Source organism: Lampetra fluviatilis, chromosome 11 (assembly GCF_964198595.1).
Source record: "Lampetra fluviatilis chromosome 11, kcLamFluv1.1, whole genome shotgun sequence".
Classification (NCBI taxonomy): Eukaryota; Metazoa; Chordata; class Hyperoartia; order Petromyzontiformes; family Petromyzontidae; genus Lampetra; species Lampetra fluviatilis.
The window spans coordinates 11,328,269-11,352,682 of NC_136285.1; the positions used below are offsets into that span (position 1 = coordinate 11,328,269).

The following is a 24,414-nucleotide window of genomic DNA, read 5'->3' on the forward strand; positions in this document are numbered from 1 at the left end:
GTTAAGCTACAGCTCTGCGTGCGGTTCTTCGACTACGCGCGGAAGCACAGGTTGGAGCACTCGATGCAGAGGTCCACGACCTCCACGACCTCGCAGCACTCCTCGCACGGCGCGAAGTCGAACTTTGGGCGCACGTGGACCTCGTCGATCAGGGACCCTCGCGCGGTGTGGACGCCCCGTCGCGGGGGGCTCGTGGGCGGCGACTGGGGCGGCGTCGCGGCGGCGGCATCGGCGGGAGGACGGCACAGGCGGTGCGGGTCGCAGGGGCAGCAGGCGCCAGCCCGCCCGCACGCCCGGCACAGCGGCGCCAGCAGCGCCACGAGGCAGCAGCGGAGAGGCAGCGTCAGGCACGGCTCGCGGCAGCGACAGAAGAGGCAGGTGAGGAGGAGCGAGGCGCAGCCTGAAGAGTAGGGAGGAGGTCACGACGGTTTGGGGGAGAGGTGCAGAGGGGGGAGATCAGGTCGTAGGAGACAGGGGAAGGATTGGCAGAGGGCAGGGAGCGGAGGCGGTTAGAGGGAATTGAAAAGAGTGTGGCAAAGGGAAGGCCAAGGTCCAGATGGGATAACAGAGTCGAGACCTCCCACCAATGGGATCTGCTACATTGGGTTGATTGGCCAAATCCCATCAATGAGTGTTTCGCGTGTGGGAGAAAACTGGAGTATCCAGAGAAATCCCCACGCTTACGAGGGGGTGACACTCAACACTGCCATCTCCTGGCCAAATCGCAGTAGGGAAGGTAGCAAAAGATGTGAAGAGGCAGAGTGAACTTGTGTTGATAGCATAAGGCTACTTGATGATGATGATGATCATCATGTGGCAAATGGACATAAAGGGAAATAAATGGGCAGCATTGCTTTCCCGGGCGGTTGGGAAAGGTTCTCAGAGGAAAATATATAAATACACCAGGGGGGGGGGGAACATTGTGTGGATTTAGGAAATGGAATATTGTGGTGGTGGCAGTGTGGAATTCTAAAAAAACAGACGATACTGTATATGATGAATAATTAAAAGTGAAGGGCTGATAATGGTAAATGAAAAAACCCCATAATAAACAAACAGTAATGAGAGGCCCTGATGTCTTGTTATGTTTGACCTCAGCTTGATTAAACCGTGACACATTGGGCTGTACTTCAACACTGTGTGTGTGTGTGCATAATAATGAGACTGTCTTCTTTTCAACCACCAGCACCACCAGCAACGTGCTCGCCCAAAGTCTGTTCTGTGTCACTAAGCGGCACAGACGTGTCTCAGCAATTCTCATCGTGTCTCAACGCCCGGTGAACTCAAATCGAAAATAGATAATGTTGTTGAATAATTGGTTGATTTAATCAACACCAGTGAAATCGCATAATAAGGGAGACAATTTCCAGTGTTGAACAACGCTGGAAAAATTTGCGTTTTGTATGTCAGTATAATTGTATTAATTTTTTTCTTCATCACGATTGCTGTACAAGGGCAACACCACTAAATGGCCAGCAACAAGCAGCACTATTGAAGGTCTGATTGGTACGAGTTAACGTGTTGCTTGAATTGAGAAAGATGATAATGACGTGCACCTGTTGCAAAAGGGCATTTTATTTAACTTTGTACGTGTGCACAGCTTTTGTTTTTTTTCATCAATCCACCGCTGGATGACAGCCTCCCCGTGCCATCTCAGAAGTTATTTGACCATACTTCACCACTCCGGTCAGCGCCGTTCTGCAAATCCAGTCAGCGCAGACGTGGGAGCGTCGAAGTGCAGTACAACAATAGATTGTCTTACACTTCCCTCTGACTTTTGTCAAGGGCTCTTGTGCTGTCATGTTCATATTGCACGCACCAGCAAAATATCCCAGCAAATTCAACAAATTCATCTGGTCACCAAATCTCTTCTGCCCCCGTTTGGTTTTAAGTGGCTCCCTAAGATCGGGGTGCTTCCGTGGTACCACACTCGACTTGTAATCCAGCGTTTGCCGCTTCAATGCACCAACACGGCAGTTGCAACACGGTTTCAAATATTTTATAAAGGCCCCCGCCTCTGTCCACCCAGCAGCATAAACGATTACACCACAGTCGATCAACAGTTTTGGGTGTGGCGGGGTAAAAGCGAGGGTGACTTCCACCTCTTCCAAGAGGTCTTGCCCAGTGTGAAAAAGTAGGCCAAATAATAATGAATAATAATTACATTCATATAGCGCTTTTCATCAAGGAATCCAAAGCGCTGTACAGGACACAGTAGCAGCAGACACTCGGCACAAGAATAATATTTTAAATACATTTTAAAAATCAATAAATACTCTCGACAGGGGCTCTCTGGATCTCCCTCTAGTGGAGACCCTTCTGCCAGCAGTGGCATTAGCAAGCAGTTGCAGGGGTTACACCTTGACCTTTACCAACTTTACCTGTCCCGAACATTAACTTTTCTGAATATCAAATATTCCGTCTTTTGGGGCGCCAAGGTGGCAAGATGTTAACCACTTTGCCTGGTATACAGGAGGTCACGGGTTCAATCCCAACTCTGAGGCCTGTATATTTGGAGTTTGCGGTGTTTCTCTTTCCCCGTGGTCGTGTTGTTTTTTATTCGGGTCCTCCGGTTTTTCCCTCCACATTTAGAATCAACGTCGCATGTTTATAGTATTTGTCCGCTATAAATGTCCACGTGATAAGCCACTTCGTTGAGCTATCATTTGTGGCAAGGTCGCTTCTAAAAAAAGAGACAGAGAGCTGTATCGCTCAGTGGGCCTCACCTGGTCAAATAAAAATACAATTTTAAGTTTAGTTTGTCTTAGTGGCATGCACAAACACACTCAAGCCCAGCACGTACCATCATTGGCGTTGCTCCGGGGGGGTCGCGACGACTTCGAGTGCTGGCTGAGCTTCCTGCGCTCGCCGGCTCGCCGGGCGGCCGTGGCCTCGGTCGCCCGCCTGGGTTCGTATCGAACCGGCGGAGGGTCCGGCGCGAGTGTCGGCACCGCTGGCGGCAGTCGGCGCTCACGGCCCGCGAGGCCGCAGGGCCCGGCCGGATTGTCAAGGCCATCTCCCCAGTCCGACGCGATTCGCGATGCGCTGGCCGTCGTCTCTTTGGCCCCTCCGATTTCTTGTGGGTTGACGTGTTCTCGACGAACCGAGTTCAAAGGTCGAGGGCCTGGATAAAAAGACATTAAGATATTGAGTGATTGCTTTATTTTCCGCTTGAGAAAAAGAAATCATCTTTTGTTGTCTGTATTTACTCCGGGAATTGCTGCGCCCCATAAAAGAGTTGTGGCGAGATTGTGGTGATCCCACAGTCATTTGTCAGCATTATGTACCTGAAATTCATTCTCCAGCAATTTCATTTGTTTCCAAAAGGCAATGCCAGTGGCATGGCCAATGAACAAATGACTTACCACTCGTTTTTTTTACACTCTACAAAATTGTGATTTGGTCACCAAATTGTCCTTCAAGAATTGTGCTTTTTATTGTTATGAGAATGAAGCTAACGTCAATTAAAACGCACACGTGCGCGCGGTTTGTTGAAAGCAGCAAACAAAAACGCACGACTGTTTTGCCTTTCGCCAGGCCGTCAAAACTTCACGCGTTTCCTTCGCCCGCTTGCTCGTTGGCTGCTTCGGCGTACCGGCGCATTGGTATGCTGCACGAGAACCCTGGAAATGTCTTCACAAACATTGGGAAGCCAGGTTTTAAAGGACAAGCAGCTTTCTCCCCCCCCCCCATCCGGTGTCCATTACGGCATCGGAGATTGGATCAAGGGCATGACGGGGTTCGGCGGTGGCTCCTTGTGCGTGGAGCTTGCGGACGTTAAAGCGGGGGATAGAACGTGGCGAAATCATTCCCCGAGTTGTTTGCGAGACTGGAACCGACATCAAAGGCTACAGTGAAAGGGCAGCGAGTGTGGCCCACGGGCTTAACCCCCCCCCAGCGCCCCGAGTGCAATAACGCCTGGGGTCTGCCTGCGTTCAGAGTCACACGCTGAAGATTAGATTAAAACTCATTGGTACTGGTGGATCCCACGCCAAGTAAATTTCGCAGAGCAAACACGCTTCTCCGTGCCCATTAGTCCGCACGGAGAAAGCCCCCACCCCACCCCACCACCCTCCGTTCTCAAATGTTAGGGCTGGGGATTTGATTCTGCGGGGTTGCATACGAGGAGGATGTGAAGGAAGAGGCTTAGCGTAGATTGCCGCATCCAGCAGAGGGCACAAGATAAGATCGGCCGAGAGGGCCGCGGAGACTCGAGCGTGGGATGTGATGCGTCCAATTAAAAGTTAAAGGTGCTGCCCGGGCAATTTCCTGCTCACGCCACTGCTGGCGGAAGGGCCTCCACCGCTAGATGGAGCTCTCGAGAAGCCCCACTGGAGGGTATTTGGCCTACTCGTCCAGTAGCGGCAAGGCTCGCGAAGGACGCTGCTGGGATAGTTGGAGGCAGTCGCCCTCCAACAACCAACAACGGATGGCGTATAAAACGCAATGAGTTGACACAGTGGGGCGGCACAGGTGGTGCGTCCGTCAGTCATCTTCGTCGATCGACCCAATGGCACCTGGGTCTGTTCCGTGACCTCCTGCCAGCAAGCCTTCGCCACTTCACGTGGCCTCAAGGTGCACCTAGCCTGGCACAAGCACTGCAGTGACGTCCACCGCCACTTCGTGCCGAACGGCCGCTGTTATTGTTGTGTTTAAATGCCCGTAAAAGCGTTGCCCTTTTAACACAGGGTAAACAGTGTGCAGGTTCCCTGCAATAAATGTGTCAACAATGCCGGGAACACCTAAGTAATTGGGCCCGCATTGATCTTTCCCTTTTGAAAAAAAAAAGTGCCGCAAATGAAAAATGCCATATTGTTTAAATTACAAGAAGGCATTTAGCGGAACATCAATGTGACTTTATACAAGTGCGGGCAGTACATATGAAACGCATCCTGTTTTCACGGAAGATTTAATCGCCTAATTACCGAGTCTTATGTTTTTCCGTCCCAAAACGCATTTGAAGTGATCAATCACGCCCACAGTTTGAAAAAGAAAACCAGACACAAATTCTGAGCCCACACAAGGCCCGTTAGCCAGGGAAATTTCGACATAAACCTGCGATTCACAACCGTATTATTCACAGATGCGCGATGTACAATCACACTTGCTTTATTCACAGCAATTGCTTGCCAGCGCCGGTACACTTGCCATCCAGTGATTCGTTCGCAGTATGAGACGCACATGTTCGACAAATCACTTTTGCTTGGGGTCTGTGTTTTATTAAAATGTTCAGGCCGGAGCTTGATGCGGTTAAGCGCGTCTGTGATCTGGCACTTTTAGAGGCAAGCGTTGGTGGATCACACAGGATTTGTGAGTCTCCTGATGTGGCCAGCTGACTCAGAGGTCAGAGATGTGGGCTGGCAACTCTTGAGTTCCTGGGTCCATATCCAGGCAAGCCGCCCGTGGTTAAACTGGCTTCTCAAGTCTTGCGAGGTGAGCCTGGTTACACATGACTGCGGAAAAATAAAGATCAATTCTAGTATTGGTTATGGAGCATTTCCAGCTCTGGGATGTAAAAGATGATATATTGGTTTGGCTGTCATGTGACGAATACTACCCTCAGCGGCAGAGTGCTGGAAGAGTGCTGCCCACTTACTGTGTGGGCCAGAGGTCACTTGAAGGTATCAGAATCTTTATTCAAACTGCAGCAATCCGATGAGATATGAAGCTCTTTTTCACTTAGAGTTCTGTGATATCTGCGTGCGTGGGCCATCCTCCGACGTAAATCCTTGCACTGAATGGATGCTCAATCTCATGACGTGATGTCAATAGCGCGATCGGGGTCAAATTGTGGCAAAAGGCAAAACAAATTGTGAAAATCTCAAACCCGCTAGGCTGCAAAGTCGCCAGGAGATGTAAACCCACATGTGTGAAATTGTGAGCGTCGATGTCAAATATATTTGTACCATATTAAGAACACTTCGGTATTTGAATTTGCCAAAAAAATCCCATGCTGGGCCCTCCTGCAGAAGTTGGTGAGACTTTTCCGGATGAATGACATGATCAGGGGCTCAGTCACGGTTCAAATGCAGATACGCTGCAACAAGACAAGGAGACTAGGTCATTACCTCAAGGGCTTCCCAAGAAGAAACACTGTCACCACATAACCGGGCGACGCCAGACAGAAGCCCCAGTTTGTTTGACCCCGGTCCCTTCCGCATCTTGAACGAATTTACTGAGGCACGCGGACACACATAATTCTAATGAGAATATCTATTTATACTGGAGGAATCCGATGAGCTATAAAGTTCTTTTTTTTCACAGATGTCCAGTCGGGTCGGGTCAGAACGTTACAACAACAATAAGACACATGATCGGAGTGCAAAGTATAGGAAAGGTAAACAAATAACTAACACAAATATACACGTAAAACTAAACTATTTGTATCTTGCCGGGTAAAGGCCACTGAGCTATTAGCTTATTTTTCTAAAGTGACCTGGCCACAAATTATAGCTCAACAAAGTGGCTTATCATAGGGAAATTTAAAACAGCAAGATAATCGAAATAATCTAAATGCATGTTTCTAAATGCGGAGGGAAAAACTGGAGGACCCAGGGAAAAAATCCACGCGACCACGGGGAGAGAGGGAGACACGCAAACTCCGAATATACAACAGGTATCAGGGTCCGGATCGAGCACATGACCTTCAGTATAGCAGGCGAGATAGTTAACATCTCGCCACTCCAAACATAAATGTGGCCTTGCATGCCTGCTTGCCTCGTGCACGTGGCTGAGCCATCACATGTGGTCTTGTCTCAGCAGACTTCCTCAATGCATACTTCATGACGATGCAAATCGGTGACCGCACAATGAACTTTTAACTGCTTGCAGGCCAAGCTGTTTGTGGTTCAATGCCTGCGTTTGCCTGCATTTTTTGTTCGTAACATTTTCTATCCCTTTTCAAGAGGCTGCCCTCTCGTGTACGTGTCAAGTGCATCGTCTAAGGGTCTCTTAGACGATGCACTGCGCTGTGGTGAAACCTGCGATCGGAGTTTGATTCCTATCCACGACTAACATCAGTGGCAACTTGGCAAGTAACGTGAGAACACGCCGTGCCCCCCCCCCCCAACTGTGGTCAAATAACCCCCACAACCAACGCGGTATGGCGAGGCCTTCATCCAGCACCCGATTGACAAAGGGGCTGGGAATTACTATTATTATTTATTTAGACCAAAAACGTTCCTGTGTGTGTGTCAAAGTGCCTGCAGACAAGAAAAAAGATATCATGTCATTGCATGATATCTTTGTCTGTCCTTGCATTGCATCATGACCAAAATTAGGAGAATTACCCACCATCACTAAATCACTAAATGGTCCCTTCCTGCTTGTTGGGTCTAAATGCCACTTACCGTTAAATGTCACCCAACGTGCAAGCACTCGACTGGGGAGGACAGGCTGTCACTGCTATGTCAGGAAACGAAGCCGTCACCGCCACCGCCGCCGCCAAATGCAGCGAGCGCGGTTGAGTTCGGCGGCCCGGTTTAACGGGGGAGAGAACGGCAGCCGCTTCAGGGACAAAGAAGTGGCCGGTGCACAGCAAGACCCTTTGTTGATTTGCCGATGATCAAACCCTTTTCCTCATTATATGATCTCAGCTTGTCACCTCCCCGCCTTTCCTCTTCCTCTCGTGTTTTCTCCTCTACTTCCTCCTCTTCCTCTAACCCCCCCCCCTCCACCCACCCACCAGCCCCATGCCTTGCTCTCCCGATGGCCTCTTAGATGATGGGCCGGGGAACTCGGAGTGGTTTTTCGACGCGCGCGTCGGTCACCCGTTGCGCGATTCTGGCTGCTTTGACCTGTGTGGAAAAGCGGCACGAAAGTAATCCAGGCAGTGGAAAGCTGAACAGTTTGCGGACGAACGCGTGCACGCGATGCGCGCATTGCACGTGAAAGCACGCGGACGGGAGATGTTTGTTGGCGTAAACGCGAGGATCGTCATTGTTGCCAATAGCCATCGATAACAACAACAAAATACACCCCACAGTGATCATTGACAACCTTTGTCTTTGTATGTAAAAATCATTTGACAGCCCTTCATCAATCCGCTGCTTCGTATGCCGTAATAATTTTAGAGCCCATAATTAATTATCAATCCACTGCTGGAAGAAGGCCCGCCGATGCGGTTGGATCATTGGGGGTTGTTTCATCATGCCTCACAATTGCTGATCAGCGCAGGTTGGCGACGTCCCGGGAGACTCAGATGACGCTCGTCGCTCGCTGGGTGTTCGCCATGGCGGGGCGTCGAACTCTGGTGGCCAAGTTCAGAGGGCAGTGCGCTAACCACTGTGGCACCGGTCCAGCCCTGGGCCACGCTCTCCACAGTTGGAACCATAGAAAGTTGGCTTCCAAAACAAACGCCGGTGGCAAAAGAACAATACAGAAGACCCCACTGGCTTATCACTCTAACGTGTATTTTATATTATTATACTGGGATGAGAGGAAATGTTTTTTCCGTATGTTTCAGTAACGCGAGTAGTACGCACACGAAGCATCACAATTCCACTTGGATCACGAAACTATGAAACGGATGTGGGAACGATTCGTGGAGATAATGATATGAAAATTATGGGGGCTATATGCAGATTCAAATAAGTGCATAGAGAAAACATGATGACGGTGGTGGTGGTGGTGATGATGATGACGATGCCTGTGAGACAAATTGTAGTGGCTGTTGACATTGATGTGTTGATTTTTTTTTTTGACGTGGGAGTTGTATGCGTCGTTTTAAAAGCTCCGTACAATGCCAGGACTGCTCTATTTTATTGATAAACGTAATAGCATCAGCTGCTTTAACGGTGCCATTGCTCTCTGCGTCCCACAGTCACTGTATGATATTTCAATTAAAATGTTATCTTTATGATTTTCAAATAAAAATAAAAATTGTCATTTTAGTTTCATTTTTATGTGATTCCTTCAAATTACTTGGAATAGTACAGTGCTCATATTACGATCGCTTTGATGGCTATTTTATGGAGTCGGGCCCTTTCTATTTGAATATTCATCATATGCCAGGGTCTATCTACTGCTAGATGTAGGCTCTATCACACTGTCACCATCCCACATGGGCCTGGAATACCACTATCCATTTTGCTCCATGCGTAAAAAGTTGATCTCAACGCTTCATCTGATCGTCCTCTCAGTCTCGTTCTCTCCTTTAGCTGCCATTCTGTCACCAAACTTGTCCATCTTGTCCGTCACCAGGGGCGCCACAGTGGCAAGATGTTAACTACCTCGCCTGGTATACAGGAGGCTTTGGGCTCGATTCTGATGCTCGATGCCTGTACATTTGGAGTGTGCATGTTCTCCCCGTGGCTGTGTGAAGTTTTCTCCGGGTCCTCTGGTTTTCCCTCAACATTTAGAAACATGCGTTTAGAGTATGTGGCTGCTATAAATGTCCACATGATCAGCCACTTTGCTCGGCTATCATTTGTCGCCAGGTCGCATCTGAAAAAAAGAACTATATAGCTCAGTGGACCTTCCCGGTAAAACAAAATTAGATTAATAGTTGTACATCTGCTATAGTCCTTCCTAATGACAGGTCCTGCCCAAGTCCACTTGTTATTATCTTTCAATATGATTTATCTAATTTATTCTCTGATCCATGTGTCCTTCCTTCCGTCTCTCAGTATAATTCCCAGCATTCACCTCTCCAAGCTGCTTTGTGCACTTCTCAGATATTGTTCAATGCTCTTTGTTGGTGTCTTCCTCATGGTAGGTGGCGGGCAATTTTTAAAAGTGTTCTTCATTGTTAAATTCAGTTTTCCAAAAGCACTCCACGATGCTCTCGCTCGCCTCTTTATTTCATCATTCACCTCCCGGTTTGTATTCAACAATTGCCCGAGGCAAAACGTATCCCGGCGTTCTTTTCCAGTTCCGTCACTCCAACAAATTCTCGTTTAACTTAACACGTCCATTTTCATATTTTCATTTGTTTACCAAACTTGTACATGATTCAAGTTTTGTCTCGTATTCTTTCGGTCGTTTGCATTTACGTTGCTCCCATTTATCACGAGCCACACTTTGCAGGCTTGTTTTTGTGAAGTAATGCACTAATGCACGCTTCCCCCCCCCCCCGCCCCCTATTTCACTACCATTTTGGTTGGCATAATGCCTGACGTCAGCAAAACGTGATTGATATTTACACCATTTATGCTTTTTGTGAGACGAGATAGCTCCTACGCGGGATTGGCTGCGATAAATGTCCACGTGTTAAGCCACTTCGTTGAGATGTCATTTGTGGCCCCGGTCGCTCCTGAAAAAGAGCTACAGAGCTCAGTGAGCCTTAGCTGGTAAAAGGAAAAAAGATCGACCATGGCATCATGGGATCACAATTACGGGATGTCTTCCATCTAGCAGCGGATAGAACATGGACGATGATGCATTTATACCATACCCATGTACGCTATTCCCATATGTATACACGGTTTAGACAATTCCGTGTATTATTATTCGAGGTTCTGGTTGTTGTGAAAGGCTTGGGTGAATTCATTAGTTTCCCACTGAAATGGCATGCATCATGAGCACTCGTGGTTGGTGGATGCCTCCTGCATAGCAAGGGGACTCACTGTGATCAGCCGGCACCGTCATTTAATGTGATGCGGCACAGTTCTCAAAACCACATTTAAAGTGATCAATCACGCCCACAGTTTACAACAACAACAAACAAAACCGACGCAAAATCTGAGCCCACAAAAGGCCCGGTGAAATTTCGACATAAACCTGCAATTCACATCCGCATTAATCACAGACGCGCGATGTACAATCACACTCGTTTTACGCACAGCAATCGCCTGCCCGCGCCAGTATACTTACATCCACCTTTTTGTTCACAATACGAGACGCACACGCTCGACAATTCACTCTTGTTCGGGGGTCACATCGGCCTGTATTTTATAGAAATGTTCAGGCCGGAGCAGGATACGAGGAAGAACGTCGGTATTGTTGCGCTCTTAGAGACAAGGATTCGCGTGGATCAAGATGGAGACAGAAAGACAACCGTCGTCAATAGCTGCAGTGCCAACGGACGCGATTTCTCAAACGTCAACGCTGCGAGCATGCTGGGGAAGACTGCCACTCACGGTCGCACGCATAAGACTTGAGATAATGCCAGCAGCAACAACTGCAACTTCAATCATAATAATCTCTATAGCTATAGATAGAAGTCACGTAGTCACTTGACTTGTGCATGGCCACGCCCTACCCTGGATCCCTCCCCTTTCCCAGCCCACTTTGAAAACAGACTCCGCACCGTGCATCGAACTGCTGCTTCCTTCTCTCCCACTCCATCTCTTCCCTTTCTCATACTGCTCCCCCCCCCCCCCCATCCTTTACATCCTTGACTTTACTTCTCATCCCATGGTGTGCCGTGGGCACAGTGTTGTACGACTGAAATAACAGATACGATATCAATTAACTACTAAAATAAAGTTGAAATTAAAAAAAATAGTTCCCATAGCAATTAACTGTTACAGCTCAAGTTGATGTGGCCTTTTTCATTTTTAGGCAGAAAACTGTTCATCCTATGGTAGTGTTATTCATTAAATAAAATTACACTTTGGCATTCAAACATTAATTACTTTCACTTTTAACAAAAAAGCAATATTTTGTCAAAAAGGACATTGGTTAGTGTGTACATTGAGAAGAATTGTATCCCAACAAATTCTAATTATTTTGCTACTTTTTAATTAATGTTTGTTACTTTTGGACCAGCATCTTTTTAAACATTTGATCCCAGACTATTCGTCGTCGTATTCTTATTAAAATGTTTCGCCTTTTTCTTTGTTTTAATTAAAGCTTATACTTAACAACACGCGAGCCTGACACATCCAGCTGCGCGTTCCAGTTTGGAGGATCTCCCGTCGCAGGAAGCCGACACGACTGAGCTGTGTTACCAGATTTTATAGCCATTTAAAAAAAAAGAATGTTTCATGCGCTTTCATTGACGCCGTATTACTCATTGCATTTAAATATTCACTGATTTCGCTTTGATGGGAAATAAACACTACTCGTTCTTAGGGGGGTAGCTTTTCGTTGCCAAATATGACGTGTTATTTTATTTGCAATGAAATATTCATCATGTTTATGGTCTCTCACGAATGTGTACTTGGCTTACATTCGCTTTTATTTATCACCAGACTTCAGCTTGCGTTACGTCAGTCGAGGCCGAAGCCTTGCCAACTTCATGAGCTGTGCAAGACGCATTTGCCCCCCCCCCCCACAGTCAACACCGCCCATCGTGGAGTCCAATTGGCCTCCATCTTCCAGCATCGATTAAAAGTATCCAAAAGCCCTCATGGAAATTTCACACAGCAGACTGGATTGCTTACACTGAAGTATTAAAACGCACCGTTGTAACAATTCCGGCATTTCCACCATCGTGTGCTGTGCAAAGCTGCAAGTTCCGTAATTCTACACGGCTTCCCGCCAAATTTGCGCTCCCCATGTGTCGATGATGAATGTGCCGGTCTGCTTCGACAAAATTAAACAAATCCGGAGATCCCGCCTTGACCACGCGCCTCGTAGAGTCATTAGGCACCCGCTCGCTGTGGCCACCAGGAACAAAAGCAGTATCTCAACTTGAACACCAAATGTTCAAGCCGCAAAAAATAAAATCTGGGGCCTAAAAAAAAGCTCAGTGCCGCACAGCGTCCACCAAGCCACGGCCGCCCAGCGGGCCGCCCCAAACCAAGTCCCCGCTCGTCGTCTGCAAGGTGGCGAAGCCTCGCTCGATCGTGGTGCTCATCGGTGAGCCAACGACGAATGTCGACAGTGACGTTGCAGCGAGCCAAATCGGCACCGCCCGGAAGACTTCCTCTCGCAAAACACAGCGGGAGAAGTTGGTCTGAGCATGCTCTTTGGTTCTTTCGGTAAAGTCACGTAGGTAGAGAAAAAAAAATACATCACAAGGTTTCGTTCGCAACAACAAGCGACCGTCTTCAGGTAAGAGATTATTGTTGCGATCGAAACGGTCGTGATCCATATACCTACGCGACTTTACCGAAAAAACAAAAAGTATGGATTCCTGCAGTCACGAAAGCTTCAAATCAAGATTGGTCTGAGCAGTGTAAAGCTCGGCACTGCCCCAGGATGTATGTATATACGTATGTGTGGTGAACTTCTTTCACACTCTACGCAGCCAACCGTGCTAATCGGAGGTGCGCAGGAAGGACAAAAAACGAAACACCAAAAGCAGTCCTAAAGAAACGAGTGCATATCTCCAGTAACTTCCAAATATCGGTAGGGCGTTCCAGACAGCCGCAGAAGCGCATCCGAAAGCACGTGATGCAGTGACCATTTTTGTTCGATGGTTAGCCAAAAGCCGCTGTGAGGGTGACCGGAGTTTGCGTGATGTTAACACCCCACCACTGAAACACACGTGACCTGTGCAAGCTTATTTGTCAAGGCGCCTTTCCCCCTCCAACCCAACTTAAATATACGCTGCCAAGCCTGGTGGTGCTCATTCAGACGCTGTCTTTCCGACAGACCTGTTCTTCACCTGCTTGCGTTGTGGCCGAAACGTCGTGAGAATTATTGTATAATGTTTTATTTTAATTATTTTATTATTTACCTTCTACGTGACTTTACCGAAAGAACCAAGAAGATGAATCTGGATTTAGTCTGGAGAAATCCGATGAGCTATGAAGCTCTGTTTTTTTTCACAGATGTCCAGGATGGGCATCGATAGAGAAGCCCTGGGAGATAGGGTGGAACATACGAGTCGGACACTGCACTCAACACCACGGGGCCTGATGAGAATTTAAATTTTTTAAAATGTGTCCTGATGAACCTTTTTTTAAATCCTTTATATTAAGTTCACTTGCTTGCTTGCTTGCGCGCTTACGACCGTGCAAATATTTCGGTCGTTTTTTAACCCACTTCCCGTGATCCAATCGAGCTGACATTTTGCACACAGACTCGTTGTGCGAGACAATTTATTTTCGTGAAAAAAATTTCCATAACTTTACACTTTTTAGGAATTTTTTAAAAATATTTAATTACCAATTGCTTAATGGGGGCAGGCAATCATCTGACCCATAGGTGGCAGCCATCTCAAGCCAGAGGACGAGAGGACTCTAGCCGCCACGCATATAAAGGATTTATAGTGAAAAACTTAGTTTTTACGGGTTAATTTTTTTAGTTTTTAAATGTGCATATGAATTGGTTACCCGACAAGACCAATATGATCATTGCGTGGCCTACGAGGTCAGATGGAACCCTCTGGGTCAGCTTGAACTGCGAGTCCAGACAGGTCCAGCCTATGACGCAAATGAAAGAGGAGGTGGGGAGGGGCAGATGTTGGGGGGGGGGGGGGTGCAGGGAAATGGGGTCGGAGCGAGGGGGGTGATTTTCTTCTGAGCAGACTGGACGGAGGACTGGGAGCACTGCACATTGCGGATGATGACTCTATCCTGGGCCCAGTCAAGCACACACACGCACTGGAGAAATCTTTTTTGTTTGTTTGTATTACTTTCTTTCTTGTGTTCGATGTTTCCAATGGATGTTTATTGCGTTGGCACGCGTGTACGCTCATGATTTCCACTTCGGGTAAGAACGTCGGTAAATGTCGTGAAAAGGGAATTGGTTGATCAAAAAATAATGCGATGCCGTTTTAAATTTCATCAATGTGTGTTTTGGCATGCATTTCATTTCTGTAAAAAAAAAACAATTGAAAATATTGTATTATTCCATTTGAGTCCAACAAATTTCCCTGTGTTTTTCTTTGTAATTCATCCACCTGATCATTACTTCCACTTTTAAACAAAAACAAAAATAAGCTATAACTTTTTTTGCCAAAACATTTGTATTTAATGCTGTCGGTTTTTTTGTTGGAAATAAAAAAATAGCATCTATGTTGTTTTTATATTTTGCATGAATAATTATTGTTGAGGCGTCATTTGTCACGTTTCCTCGTCACACAACAAGGTACCACTGTCACCTAATTTTGGTAAAATGCCAAATGTTAGGACCTCTCTTTGTACTTTTGAATGGCAAATCGCGTATTTTTTTTGTTATTTTACAAGCACAGATGCCCTAAGTGTATTTGTATTGGTCATGCCACTCGACGGTTGTATTCCCATTGCAAGTGCATTCATCCCAAAGAAAGAGTGCATGAAATACCAGCAGCCGCATTCACGTGATCAATGCCGTTACGCGAATATCGGAGAGGCACCAACTTCGAATCGCTCCTCAATGCAACTTAGCGAACACGGAATCGCATTAATTTTATGTGAACGGGACTCCGCGACAAAATGCAACTTCATAACCAAGTGTTAGACGCGTGCACATTCGCTAGTTGAGTTACCTCTTTTGCTTTGAAATTAACAAAAAACTAAACTGAACTGGAGAGAATTACTCAATTGGAACATACATGGCAATAATCAACACCCTCCCCCCACCCCTCGCTACTGCAGAAATGTGGCAAACCCCTCTTTAAAAGGAGTCATGAGACTCAGTGAGGCTTTCCTGGATTAACAAGCGAAGTAATAATAATGATGATGATGATAATAATGGGATGGAGCAGGACATCTTTTCTAGGACACCCATCAGATGACATATGGCTAGAATGAACGTCACATTGAGGACCAACAGAGGGAATGAGATAGAGAGTTTAGATTGAAAATAAGATGGCAGGATGTGATGGGAATATGTTGGTTCACTTGAAGGCGGTGGGTGGCAAGAGATCGTGAGTGGTGGATCACATGCTGAGAGACATCTTCTCACAATTGGGGCGTCAATGGCCAAGAGAGAAGATGAAGGGCCGACTGCATCAATCCTCGTCGTTGCGCTCTACCGCCTCTTCGGAGCGTGTTCACGTTCTAATCGAATGTCAGTTCCTGTAAAAGCCCTGAGAGAGTGGACCGCGGACCTCCCAACACAATTCAAAACACCGCTCGGCACAACCTCCCCCCCCCCCCAAAAAAAAAACACATCGCAGCGCGATCAATTAAAAACTTGACCGGCTCACCGCCAACGGAAGAACAAACAAAAAAACCGATGAGCAGAGAAAAAAACACGGCGATCGGCACCTCGCTCTGAGGCCTCTTCGCCCGGCGCCTCGGCCTCCGTCCCGCCGGCCGGGCTGCACTCGCCCGCCGACGTCGAACTCCTCCTCGGAACCGACGCCGCCGGCTCGTCCAGGGGGACAGCCGGCTGGCAGGGTCCGCTACCGCCTGCTGCCGTTCGCGCACACGCGCGCGCACACACACACACACGCGCACGTACACACGCGCGCGCGCACACACACACACACGCGCGCGCACGTACACACACGCGCGTGCACACACACGCACACGCGCGCACGTACACGCGCGCACGTACACACGCACGTACACGTACACACGCACACGCGCGCGCGTACACACACACGCACACGCGCGCACGTACACGCACACGCGCGCACGTACACACACACGCGCGCACGTACACACACACGCGCGCATGTACACACACACGCGCGCGCGCACACACACACGCGCGCGCATACACACACGCGCGCACGCGTACACACACGCGCTCACGTACACACACACGCGCGCACGCGTACACACACGCGCTCACGTACACACACACGTACACACACACGCGCACGCGTACACACACACGTACACACACACGTACACACACGCACAAGCGCACGTACACACACACGCGCACACACACGCGCACACGGGTCACGAGGGCAGCGTGTCACGTGCACAGCAGCAGCAGCGACCCTTGGCTTGCCCCGCATTCTCCGCAGGGCTCTCGGCACGCGGATAGAGACGGGAAATTGCTTGGCGATGGCCTTGTGTGTGTGTGTACGTCTGTTGAACTTCTTTCGCGCCGTACGTATCCGACCATGCCGATCGGAGGTGCTACTCGGGGGTTATTGCGTATGTATGTACATGTTGAACTTTTTTCGCACCGTACGTAGTCAATCGTGCTAATCGGAGGTGTTAAATCGGGGATTTTAGTGCATGTGCGCATGCAAGCATGCATGTTGAACTTTTTTCGTATCGTACGTAGCCGACCGCGCTAATCGGAAGTGCTAATCAGATGTTTCGGTGTATGCACGCGTGTGTATATGTTGAACTTCTTTCGCACCATACGTAGCCAACCGTGCTAGTCGAAGGTGCAGGGGAAGGACAGCACGCCACTGAGGTAGCTCTGTGTGTGTGTGTCGGACGTGGTATCGGGTGGTTCCCTACGTTGTCCGTCGTTTCGCTCCACGTGCTGGGAGCTTCTTCAGGAAAGTCACGTAGGTAAAAAGTAAAAATTAATGAAAGTAAAATAAAATAAAAAAATAACACAGCACGCTTGCTGATACAGCAAGCGTGCTGTGACGGTTCCACCTGAAGACGGAAGCTTGTGTTGCCTCCGAAACGTTGTGATTTTTATTTTATTTTTTATTTTACTTTTTTTAATTTTAACTTTTAACCTACGTGACTTTACCGAAAAAACCTAAGAATATGAATCCTTGCAGTCACGAAAGCTTCAAATCTAGAACTTCTTCAGAAAACTTCGTTTCCTCTGCAGCACGGCCGCGGACAACAACAATAACAAACCCATCCACAGTAGCAACAGACCGCCGATGCTTGAAGACTGCCGTCGTGTTGGTAATCGGACACATCGAAAGAAAGTAAAAGACGTAAAAAAGTCTGACGAATTATTCAACTTTCGATTTAAAGCTTTCGTGATTGCAGGGATTCATCTTCTTGGTTCTTTCGGTAAAGTCACGTATAAGGGAAATAATAAAATAATAGAAATCAAACATTATTTTATTATATTTTAATAAAATAATAAAAATAAAACATAATTCAAAACATAAGTTTAAATTATTATTTTATTTTGTATTTTTCTTATTTTATTATTTCCCTTCTACGTGACTTTACCGAAAGAACCAACATGATATTCAACTTTCGTCAAGATGAGAGTCGTGCCCCCTTCGAGTGTGATTCGCGAGTTCTCTCTGTTTTTAATTCTCGTCATCACTTTCTACTCCGTACACACGGCTGCCGGTGACGAGCGACTGTCACTCACAGCGCGCGTCGTCGTCCGAACGGAACTCCCCACATTCACTTTCCTTTCCTGGGGAGAAGGAGGGGGAAGTGTGAACGTTCCGTCGATAGCGAGAGAGTTTTCCACCGCGGCAGATGTCGCCGCAGCCGAGTGTAGACGCGCCGAGCTGCGTTTAGGCGAACAAAACGGCGGCTTCTGTTGTTGTTCTTGTTGTTGTTAAATTTCGATTTAAAGCTTTTGTGACTGCAGGGATTCATCTTCTTGGTTCTTTCGGTAAAGTCACGTAGAATGGAAATAATAAAATAATAAAAATAAAACATAATAAAATAATTCTCACGACGTTTCGGCCACAACGCAAGCAGCCGTCCTCAGGTGAAGAACAGGTCTGTCAGAAAGACAGGACGGCTGCTTGCGTTGTGGCCGAAACGTCGTGAGAATTATTTTATTATGTTTTATTTTATTATTTTATTATTTCCATTCTACGTGACTTTACCGAAAGAACCAAGAAGACATGTTGTTGTTGTTGTTCCAGTCGCAGTCCCCTTCATGCTGCCAGCTATGGCTGCAAAGTTGGGTCGTACATGTTATGTGTATCGCTTATTGTTAAATTTGAATCACAGTTCCTACGATCACTGTTACATTGTTTTTATAGCTTTATTTTGGTGATTTCGAAAACTTTTGGTTTTGCCTTATTTGTTTGTTGTAGTACAGAGTAAGACTGATACCTTAAATCGAAATTGTCTTATGTTTGTTATTGTTTGACTTGCCATCCCACTGGGATTTTTGCACACAGAATTGATATACGGTGTTTTTCCGGAAGACTTTGCTGTTTTTCCTGGATTTTTCTGTTGCGCGTAGCCACTTTAAGACGTTTCTTTGTTCATGTTTTTGTTTGTTGCGGTTGCACCCGATTCAGGAGCCGCATGGCTCACTGGGCTACACCTAATAAATGAACTGAACTGAAACGAACTGACCACGAGGCGTCAGCGGGGTCGGCAGCGAGCGAGGAACAGTCGCCTCGCACACCGCAGACGCGCGGGGCACTTTAACGCGGTCGACAATGAGCGCGGGGTCCGGGTGAGTCAGACAAATTGCTCCTCGGCAGACAGAGGCAGCCTGACTCACACAATGCTGGCTCGCTCCGCGGTGTGTACCTCTCATTATCCGACAGGAAACGGCAAAGCATTTGGGAGTTCTATTTGGCATCAGATACATACAGTAGTGGTGAATAGCAGTGGCTGAAAACACTCTAACCACCTCCTTGTCTTCGTTTATTAACAAACACCGGTGTACAATCAAGATAGAAGAGTGTGTGTGTGTGGTGAAAAAAGACGCATTACAACAAAAGTGTTCAGCCCTCTGTTGCAACGGCTTGAATGAGCAGCCCAAAAGCTCTCTCGTGCCCTGATGCTAGGGCCATTGCTCGAAACGTCAGCCCATTGTACATGCATATGTTTGCTGATATAAGGCAGTGTTGATGACAGTAAAGCAGAGTTGAGCAACCAACTATCCAGTGCCGGATTCAGCTAGTGTGGGGCCTGTAGCATATGTTATAACGGGGACCGAAAAAAAACACACCAATATTAAAACACAATTTTTTACTTGCATAGTAAAGTAATTGTATTTCTTTATTTGCTATACAGACAGATAATACGACAAATCGCTAACCTTAAAACACCCAGTCGTTCATAAAAGTTGAAGGCAGTATAGTACTATAGTAATAGAGCAAGTGCAGAATCACTGAACCGGAATTGATAGCTTGAAAGCATTTAGCGCGGGGCCCTTCAGAGTGCGGGGCCCGTAGCATATTTAGCTACTTGTGCAACTAGGATAATCCGGCACTGCAACTACCACAACTGCCAGGCGATGAAGGCTTATACTATAACTCAAAGTGGCTGTGCTGTAGTCCAGCACTTTTGAGGCTGCAGCCTCAAAAGTGCTGGACTACCGCCACGAACGTTGTTGTAAAACTCTCCTTCGAGTGGGCGTCGGTTAAGTTGCCATACGCTTGGCTTGCAAGGGGAAGGGCAGTACAGCAAGTTGACTTCAATCGCCATCTGTTTCCATCTGCACGGGGATAGAGTGTTGCTCCCTCGCGCTCGTGGGTTTTCTCTGGGTGCTTCGATTTCTTCCCACGCGTAGAATAATCACTCGCTAATTGGCTGGAAACATCTTAAAATAAAATGGCCAATGTAGCCCCCCCCCCCCGAAAAAGAGTCATATGACTTAGTGTGGCTGCCCTGGATAAATAAGTAAATGATTACGATTCTAGTATAATTATTACGATTATAGTTCTTGGACGGGTGGCCACCATGTGCACACGGGATAGGCTGCCGTGGGGGGTTACATGGTTTGTTGGTAGATGTCAGTGCAGCAATAAGTCTTGTTTTTCTGTACTTCTGTGATTCCACACATCTATGGTTGCTGCCTTCACCAAGCCTCATTGACCAAGTGTGAAGTATGGTGAAGTAAGTCCCCTCCCCCCACGCAGTGGATTTACAAAAGGGCCGTACGTGTCTCGTTTTTTTTAAACAACGACGAAATTTAGCGAGTTCTCCAGCCGGTGTATTTTTAAATCCTTTATATTAAGTTCGCTTGCTTGCGTGCTTGCGTGCTTGCTTGCTTGCTTACGACCGTGCAAATCTTTCGGTCGTTTTTTTAACACACTTCTCGTGATCCAATCGAGCTGACATTTTCCACACAGACTCGTTGTGCGTGACAATAAATTTTCGTGAAAATTTTTTTCCAAAATTTTACACTGTTTAGGGAATTTTTTTTAAATATTTCATTACCAATTGCTCAATGCTGGCAGACAATCATCTGACCCATAGGTGGCAGCCATCTCAAGCCAGAGGACGAGAGGACTCTAGCCGCCACGCATATAAAGGATTTAGAGTGAAAAACTTTGTTTTTACGGGTTATTTTTTTATAACAAAGCCAGGTCACTCGTTATCGTCTGCTCACGAGCACAGGCACGTGCTGTCAATTTGGAGCATTGGCACGCCGCTTACGTGCGTTACCCTTTGTTAATGCAGCGCTGGAAGTAACCAACCTCCATCCCTCACGGCGGCAAGATGTTAGCTCCTTCGTCCTGCTATGCAGCAGGTCGTAGAGTCGATTCCGACCTGTGGTGCATGAATGTTTGCGTGTCGCTCTCACCGTGGGTCTTCCGGATTTTCCCTCCACATTAAGAAACATGCGTTTCGAGTATGTGGCTGCTATGAAGCTAATTCTGCTATGAAGTCACCTTTGTGAGAAAAGGGCTACATAGCTCAGTGGGCCTTATCTAGTTAAATAAAAAATTAACCCGTAAAAACAAAGCTTTTCACTATAAATCCTTTATATGCGTGTTCAATGGGCCACAACCCAGCCCACATTGGTTTTCGAAACGGGCGGCTAGAGTCCTCTCGTCCTCTGGCTTGAGATGGCTGCCACCTATGGGTCAGATGATTGCCTGCCACCATTAAGCAATTGGTTACTAAATCTAATTTTTCTTTACCTAAAAAGTGTAAAATTTTGGAAAAAAATGTTCACGAAAATTAATTGTCACGCACAACGAGTCTGTGTGCAAAATGTCAGCTCGATTGGATCACGGGAAGTGGGTTAAAAAACGACCGAAAGATTCGCACGGTCGTAAGCGCGCAAGCAAGCAAGCAAGTGAACTTAATATAAAGGATTTAAAAATAGCAGTACGCACGCTAACCTGAGTTCGAATGTTCCCACGCGGCTAACATCAGTGAAGAGTGAAGTGATAACTCAAACAACCCTGGCTCCCTCACTCCCTTCACCAACCCGCACTGCTTAAGCGCGGTGACGTATGGTCAAACGTCCCACGACGAACGATACGACGTGGTGAGGGGGGGGGCGGAGGCCTTCATCCAGCAGTGGATTGGCGAAGGGTTAGGGATGTGACCAGAGCGGCGTCTTGTAGCCATCGTCATTATTGCGGCACGGATAGGAATTGCTGACAACGCGCGCACGGCTTTCAAATGCAAGTGAACGCGTTGTATAATGCGGCGTCGCCTCGTCACTGGCAGGACGGGCTCTCAATTGCAAACTCATTCCTTTCGTTCAATCTTAATTTAGACTTTTAGACGTGACTTAACCGAAAAGAACCAAAGAATAATTCCTTTCGTTCAGTTTGGTGTCCTTCCCGGCACGTAAAAAAGTCCAACGCACATTACACACGCACATATTCGCCCGTGGAAATAGTTCGTGAAAAAAAGACAAACCACGGATCTCTAACAAAACATTTCGACGCGCGTTTCGTTCTCCGATGTAACAATTTAGCCGTGATAATAATAATAATGCTGAGGTCACACGGAATGACGAAAAGCCATTTTAATGAATTGCCGCTCAGTGTTATCACCAATGTGTTAGGGCAACGATCCTTTGATCAATTTATCCGGGTTTCTCCCGGACAAGTCCCTCGTCGCAAGACAACGTCATGATTACTTTTCATTTACGTTGGATCATTATCATCATTATCGTGACCTCCCGCTGCAGACGGGACGACAGAAAAGCGGACACAGTTCACTTGTTCAACCCGAGTTGGAAAGAGTTAAACAATGTATTAGGCTACTGAACTCTCCTTCATAATAACTTATACACGTACAACAAAAACACATGGAGTTTAAGTTAAACAAAAATCATCTCCAGATGCTGGTATGGAAAGGACACAAATGCTTTCTGTGTTAATGAATCTGTAATACAGTATATAATAACTCTTTATATAAAAGCCTCACTGAGTCTCAAGACCCTTTGCAGGAGGGTCCTGCATGGGGCGTACCAATTCCAGGGAATGTGGAAATAATCCGCCACGCAAACGAGAGGGGATAACGCTCCAAACTCCGTACAGGTCGAGTCAATAATCCATCACTTCTCTGCAACCTTCTGGGTGACCACAAGTTAGTGCATTCTGGAGCAGAACCACGTGTAACAAACAGTGACTCGATGCCCGATTCACGAACACTCAATTGGCTGGCTTAACCACTGCACTGTGAAATAATAGTTGTTGTTGCTCTACATACGAAGAAGAAGAAGTCGAAGACTGAAATCGGACAAAATCGCAGGCCATTGATGATGATGATCATGATAGCGGCCATAACGCTGATGCTACTGCTATTATGATCACATGGAAATGCTGACGTTCAACAGGTGAAGGTGATCAAGCCGCACAACTTCAACTATTCCTAGCGTACCCAACAGCACACAACTCTACCGCGCCGCGTTCATCCAGAACCCCCCCCCCACCAACTCCTCCTCCCACCCCGCTGCCCCAAACTCCAACTCCGTCGCTCCCCCACAAACCCAGAAATCACCCCGCAACTTCCTTTACCTCCGGTGCGACTCGCAGGGCACGCGAGTGGCCGCGGCTCCGAGAGACGCCCGTCGGCGGAGTCGCCAGGGTCCGACTCGTTGGGCCCCCGCTGCTGTCGCGGTGTTTGCTGCTCCACCGAGCACATCGCGTCCGACGTCTCCTGGTGCCGCTTCCCGTCACATCGAGAGTCGCTCGCGAGCTCCACACGCAAACCGGGTCCGTGGGGCGTGAGCAATCCAACACTCTTCTTATCCAACACCAGCACCCCCCCCCCCCGGGCCTCAACCAAGCACAACCACCACCGCCTCTACTACCCCCCCCCAACCCCCGTTCGATCTTTCTTTTCTCTCCCCCCCCCCCAGCTGCCTGTTTGGCACCAAAGTCGAAATTTTCGCTAAATAAATAAATTACGCTTGCGTTGCGCGTGTGTGTGTGGTGTGCTCACGCCGGGGGTAGCGCGTTGCGCTACGAACCAGGCCACCCGGGTTCGATTCCCACTCACGGCCAACGTCAGTGACGTTTATTTGAATCGGTCCTGGGCCTCCCCTAGGTCGACTCAGCCTCAAAATTAGTACCTGGTGCGGTGTGTAAACATCGTCGCTGGGGAGACAAAGGCGGTCGCGCGTGGTGGCGGCCACCCACTCACCCCCTCGTGTGCCTTTCGGGCTTTTATAGGTGCTCACTAACAGCACACGTTTACCCAACAGTCATTTATCTTTACGGGGGGACAATTGCCATTGCATCTAAGTGCATCGGGAGCGCAGCAATCGTTCAATTGCGTCCCGGGCGGGCCAGGGGTAATAATGTGTCACTGTACGTAACGTATCCAGCAGTGTATAATGCAAGCGCCGTAAATATTTAATCGATGGACGCCGCTAATGCGCTCTTGATCGGTAACCATTAAGCACAGAGAATGCGCACTGGCGCGCACATGCGTTTTACACACAAGGCCTTTGTGGTGGCGGTGGTGGTTGTGTTGTGGTGGTATCGTGGTGGTGGTTGTGTTGTGGTGGTATCGTGGTGGTGGTGGGGGAGGCGGTGGTGGTGTAGCGGTTAACGTGCTGCGCTACGAAACCCGGCAACCCGAGTTCGATTCC

General features: G+C 47.6%; 1 protein-coding gene across 1 annotated transcript; it reads right to left on the minus strand.

Moving 5' to 3' along the window:
* On the minus strand, positions 1–23,566 carry LOC144934700 (uncharacterized). The gene is made up of 4 exons (XM_078860747.1): positions 23,336–23,566; positions 16,026–16,172; positions 2,804–3,124; positions 1–400 (listed from the first exon to the last, which is right to left on the minus strand). Exons 1-4 carry the CDS (start codon positions 23,460–23,462, stop codon positions 33–35), a joined length of 963 nt encoding a protein of 320 aa, XP_078716873.1. The 5' UTR covers positions 23,463–23,566; the 3' UTR covers positions 1–32.
* Between the last annotated feature and the right edge of the window lie 848 nt (positions 23,567–24,414).

Bases quoted from the DNA above. Each gene is read 5' to 3' on its own strand.
- LOC144934700 (XM_078860747.1), bottom strand. From the start codon at position 23,462: ATGTGCTCGGTGGAGCAGCAAACACCGCGACAGCAGCGGGGGCCCAAC. The intron at 16,173-23,335 runs GTAAAGGAAGTT...CGCGAACGGCAG, and splicing joins CCCTGCGAGTCGCACCGGAG to CAGGCGGTAGCGGACCCTGC. The intron at 401-2,803 runs GTACGTGCTGGG...CCTACTCTTCAG, and splicing joins CCGGAGCAACGCCAATGATG to GCTGCGCCTCGCTCCTCCTC.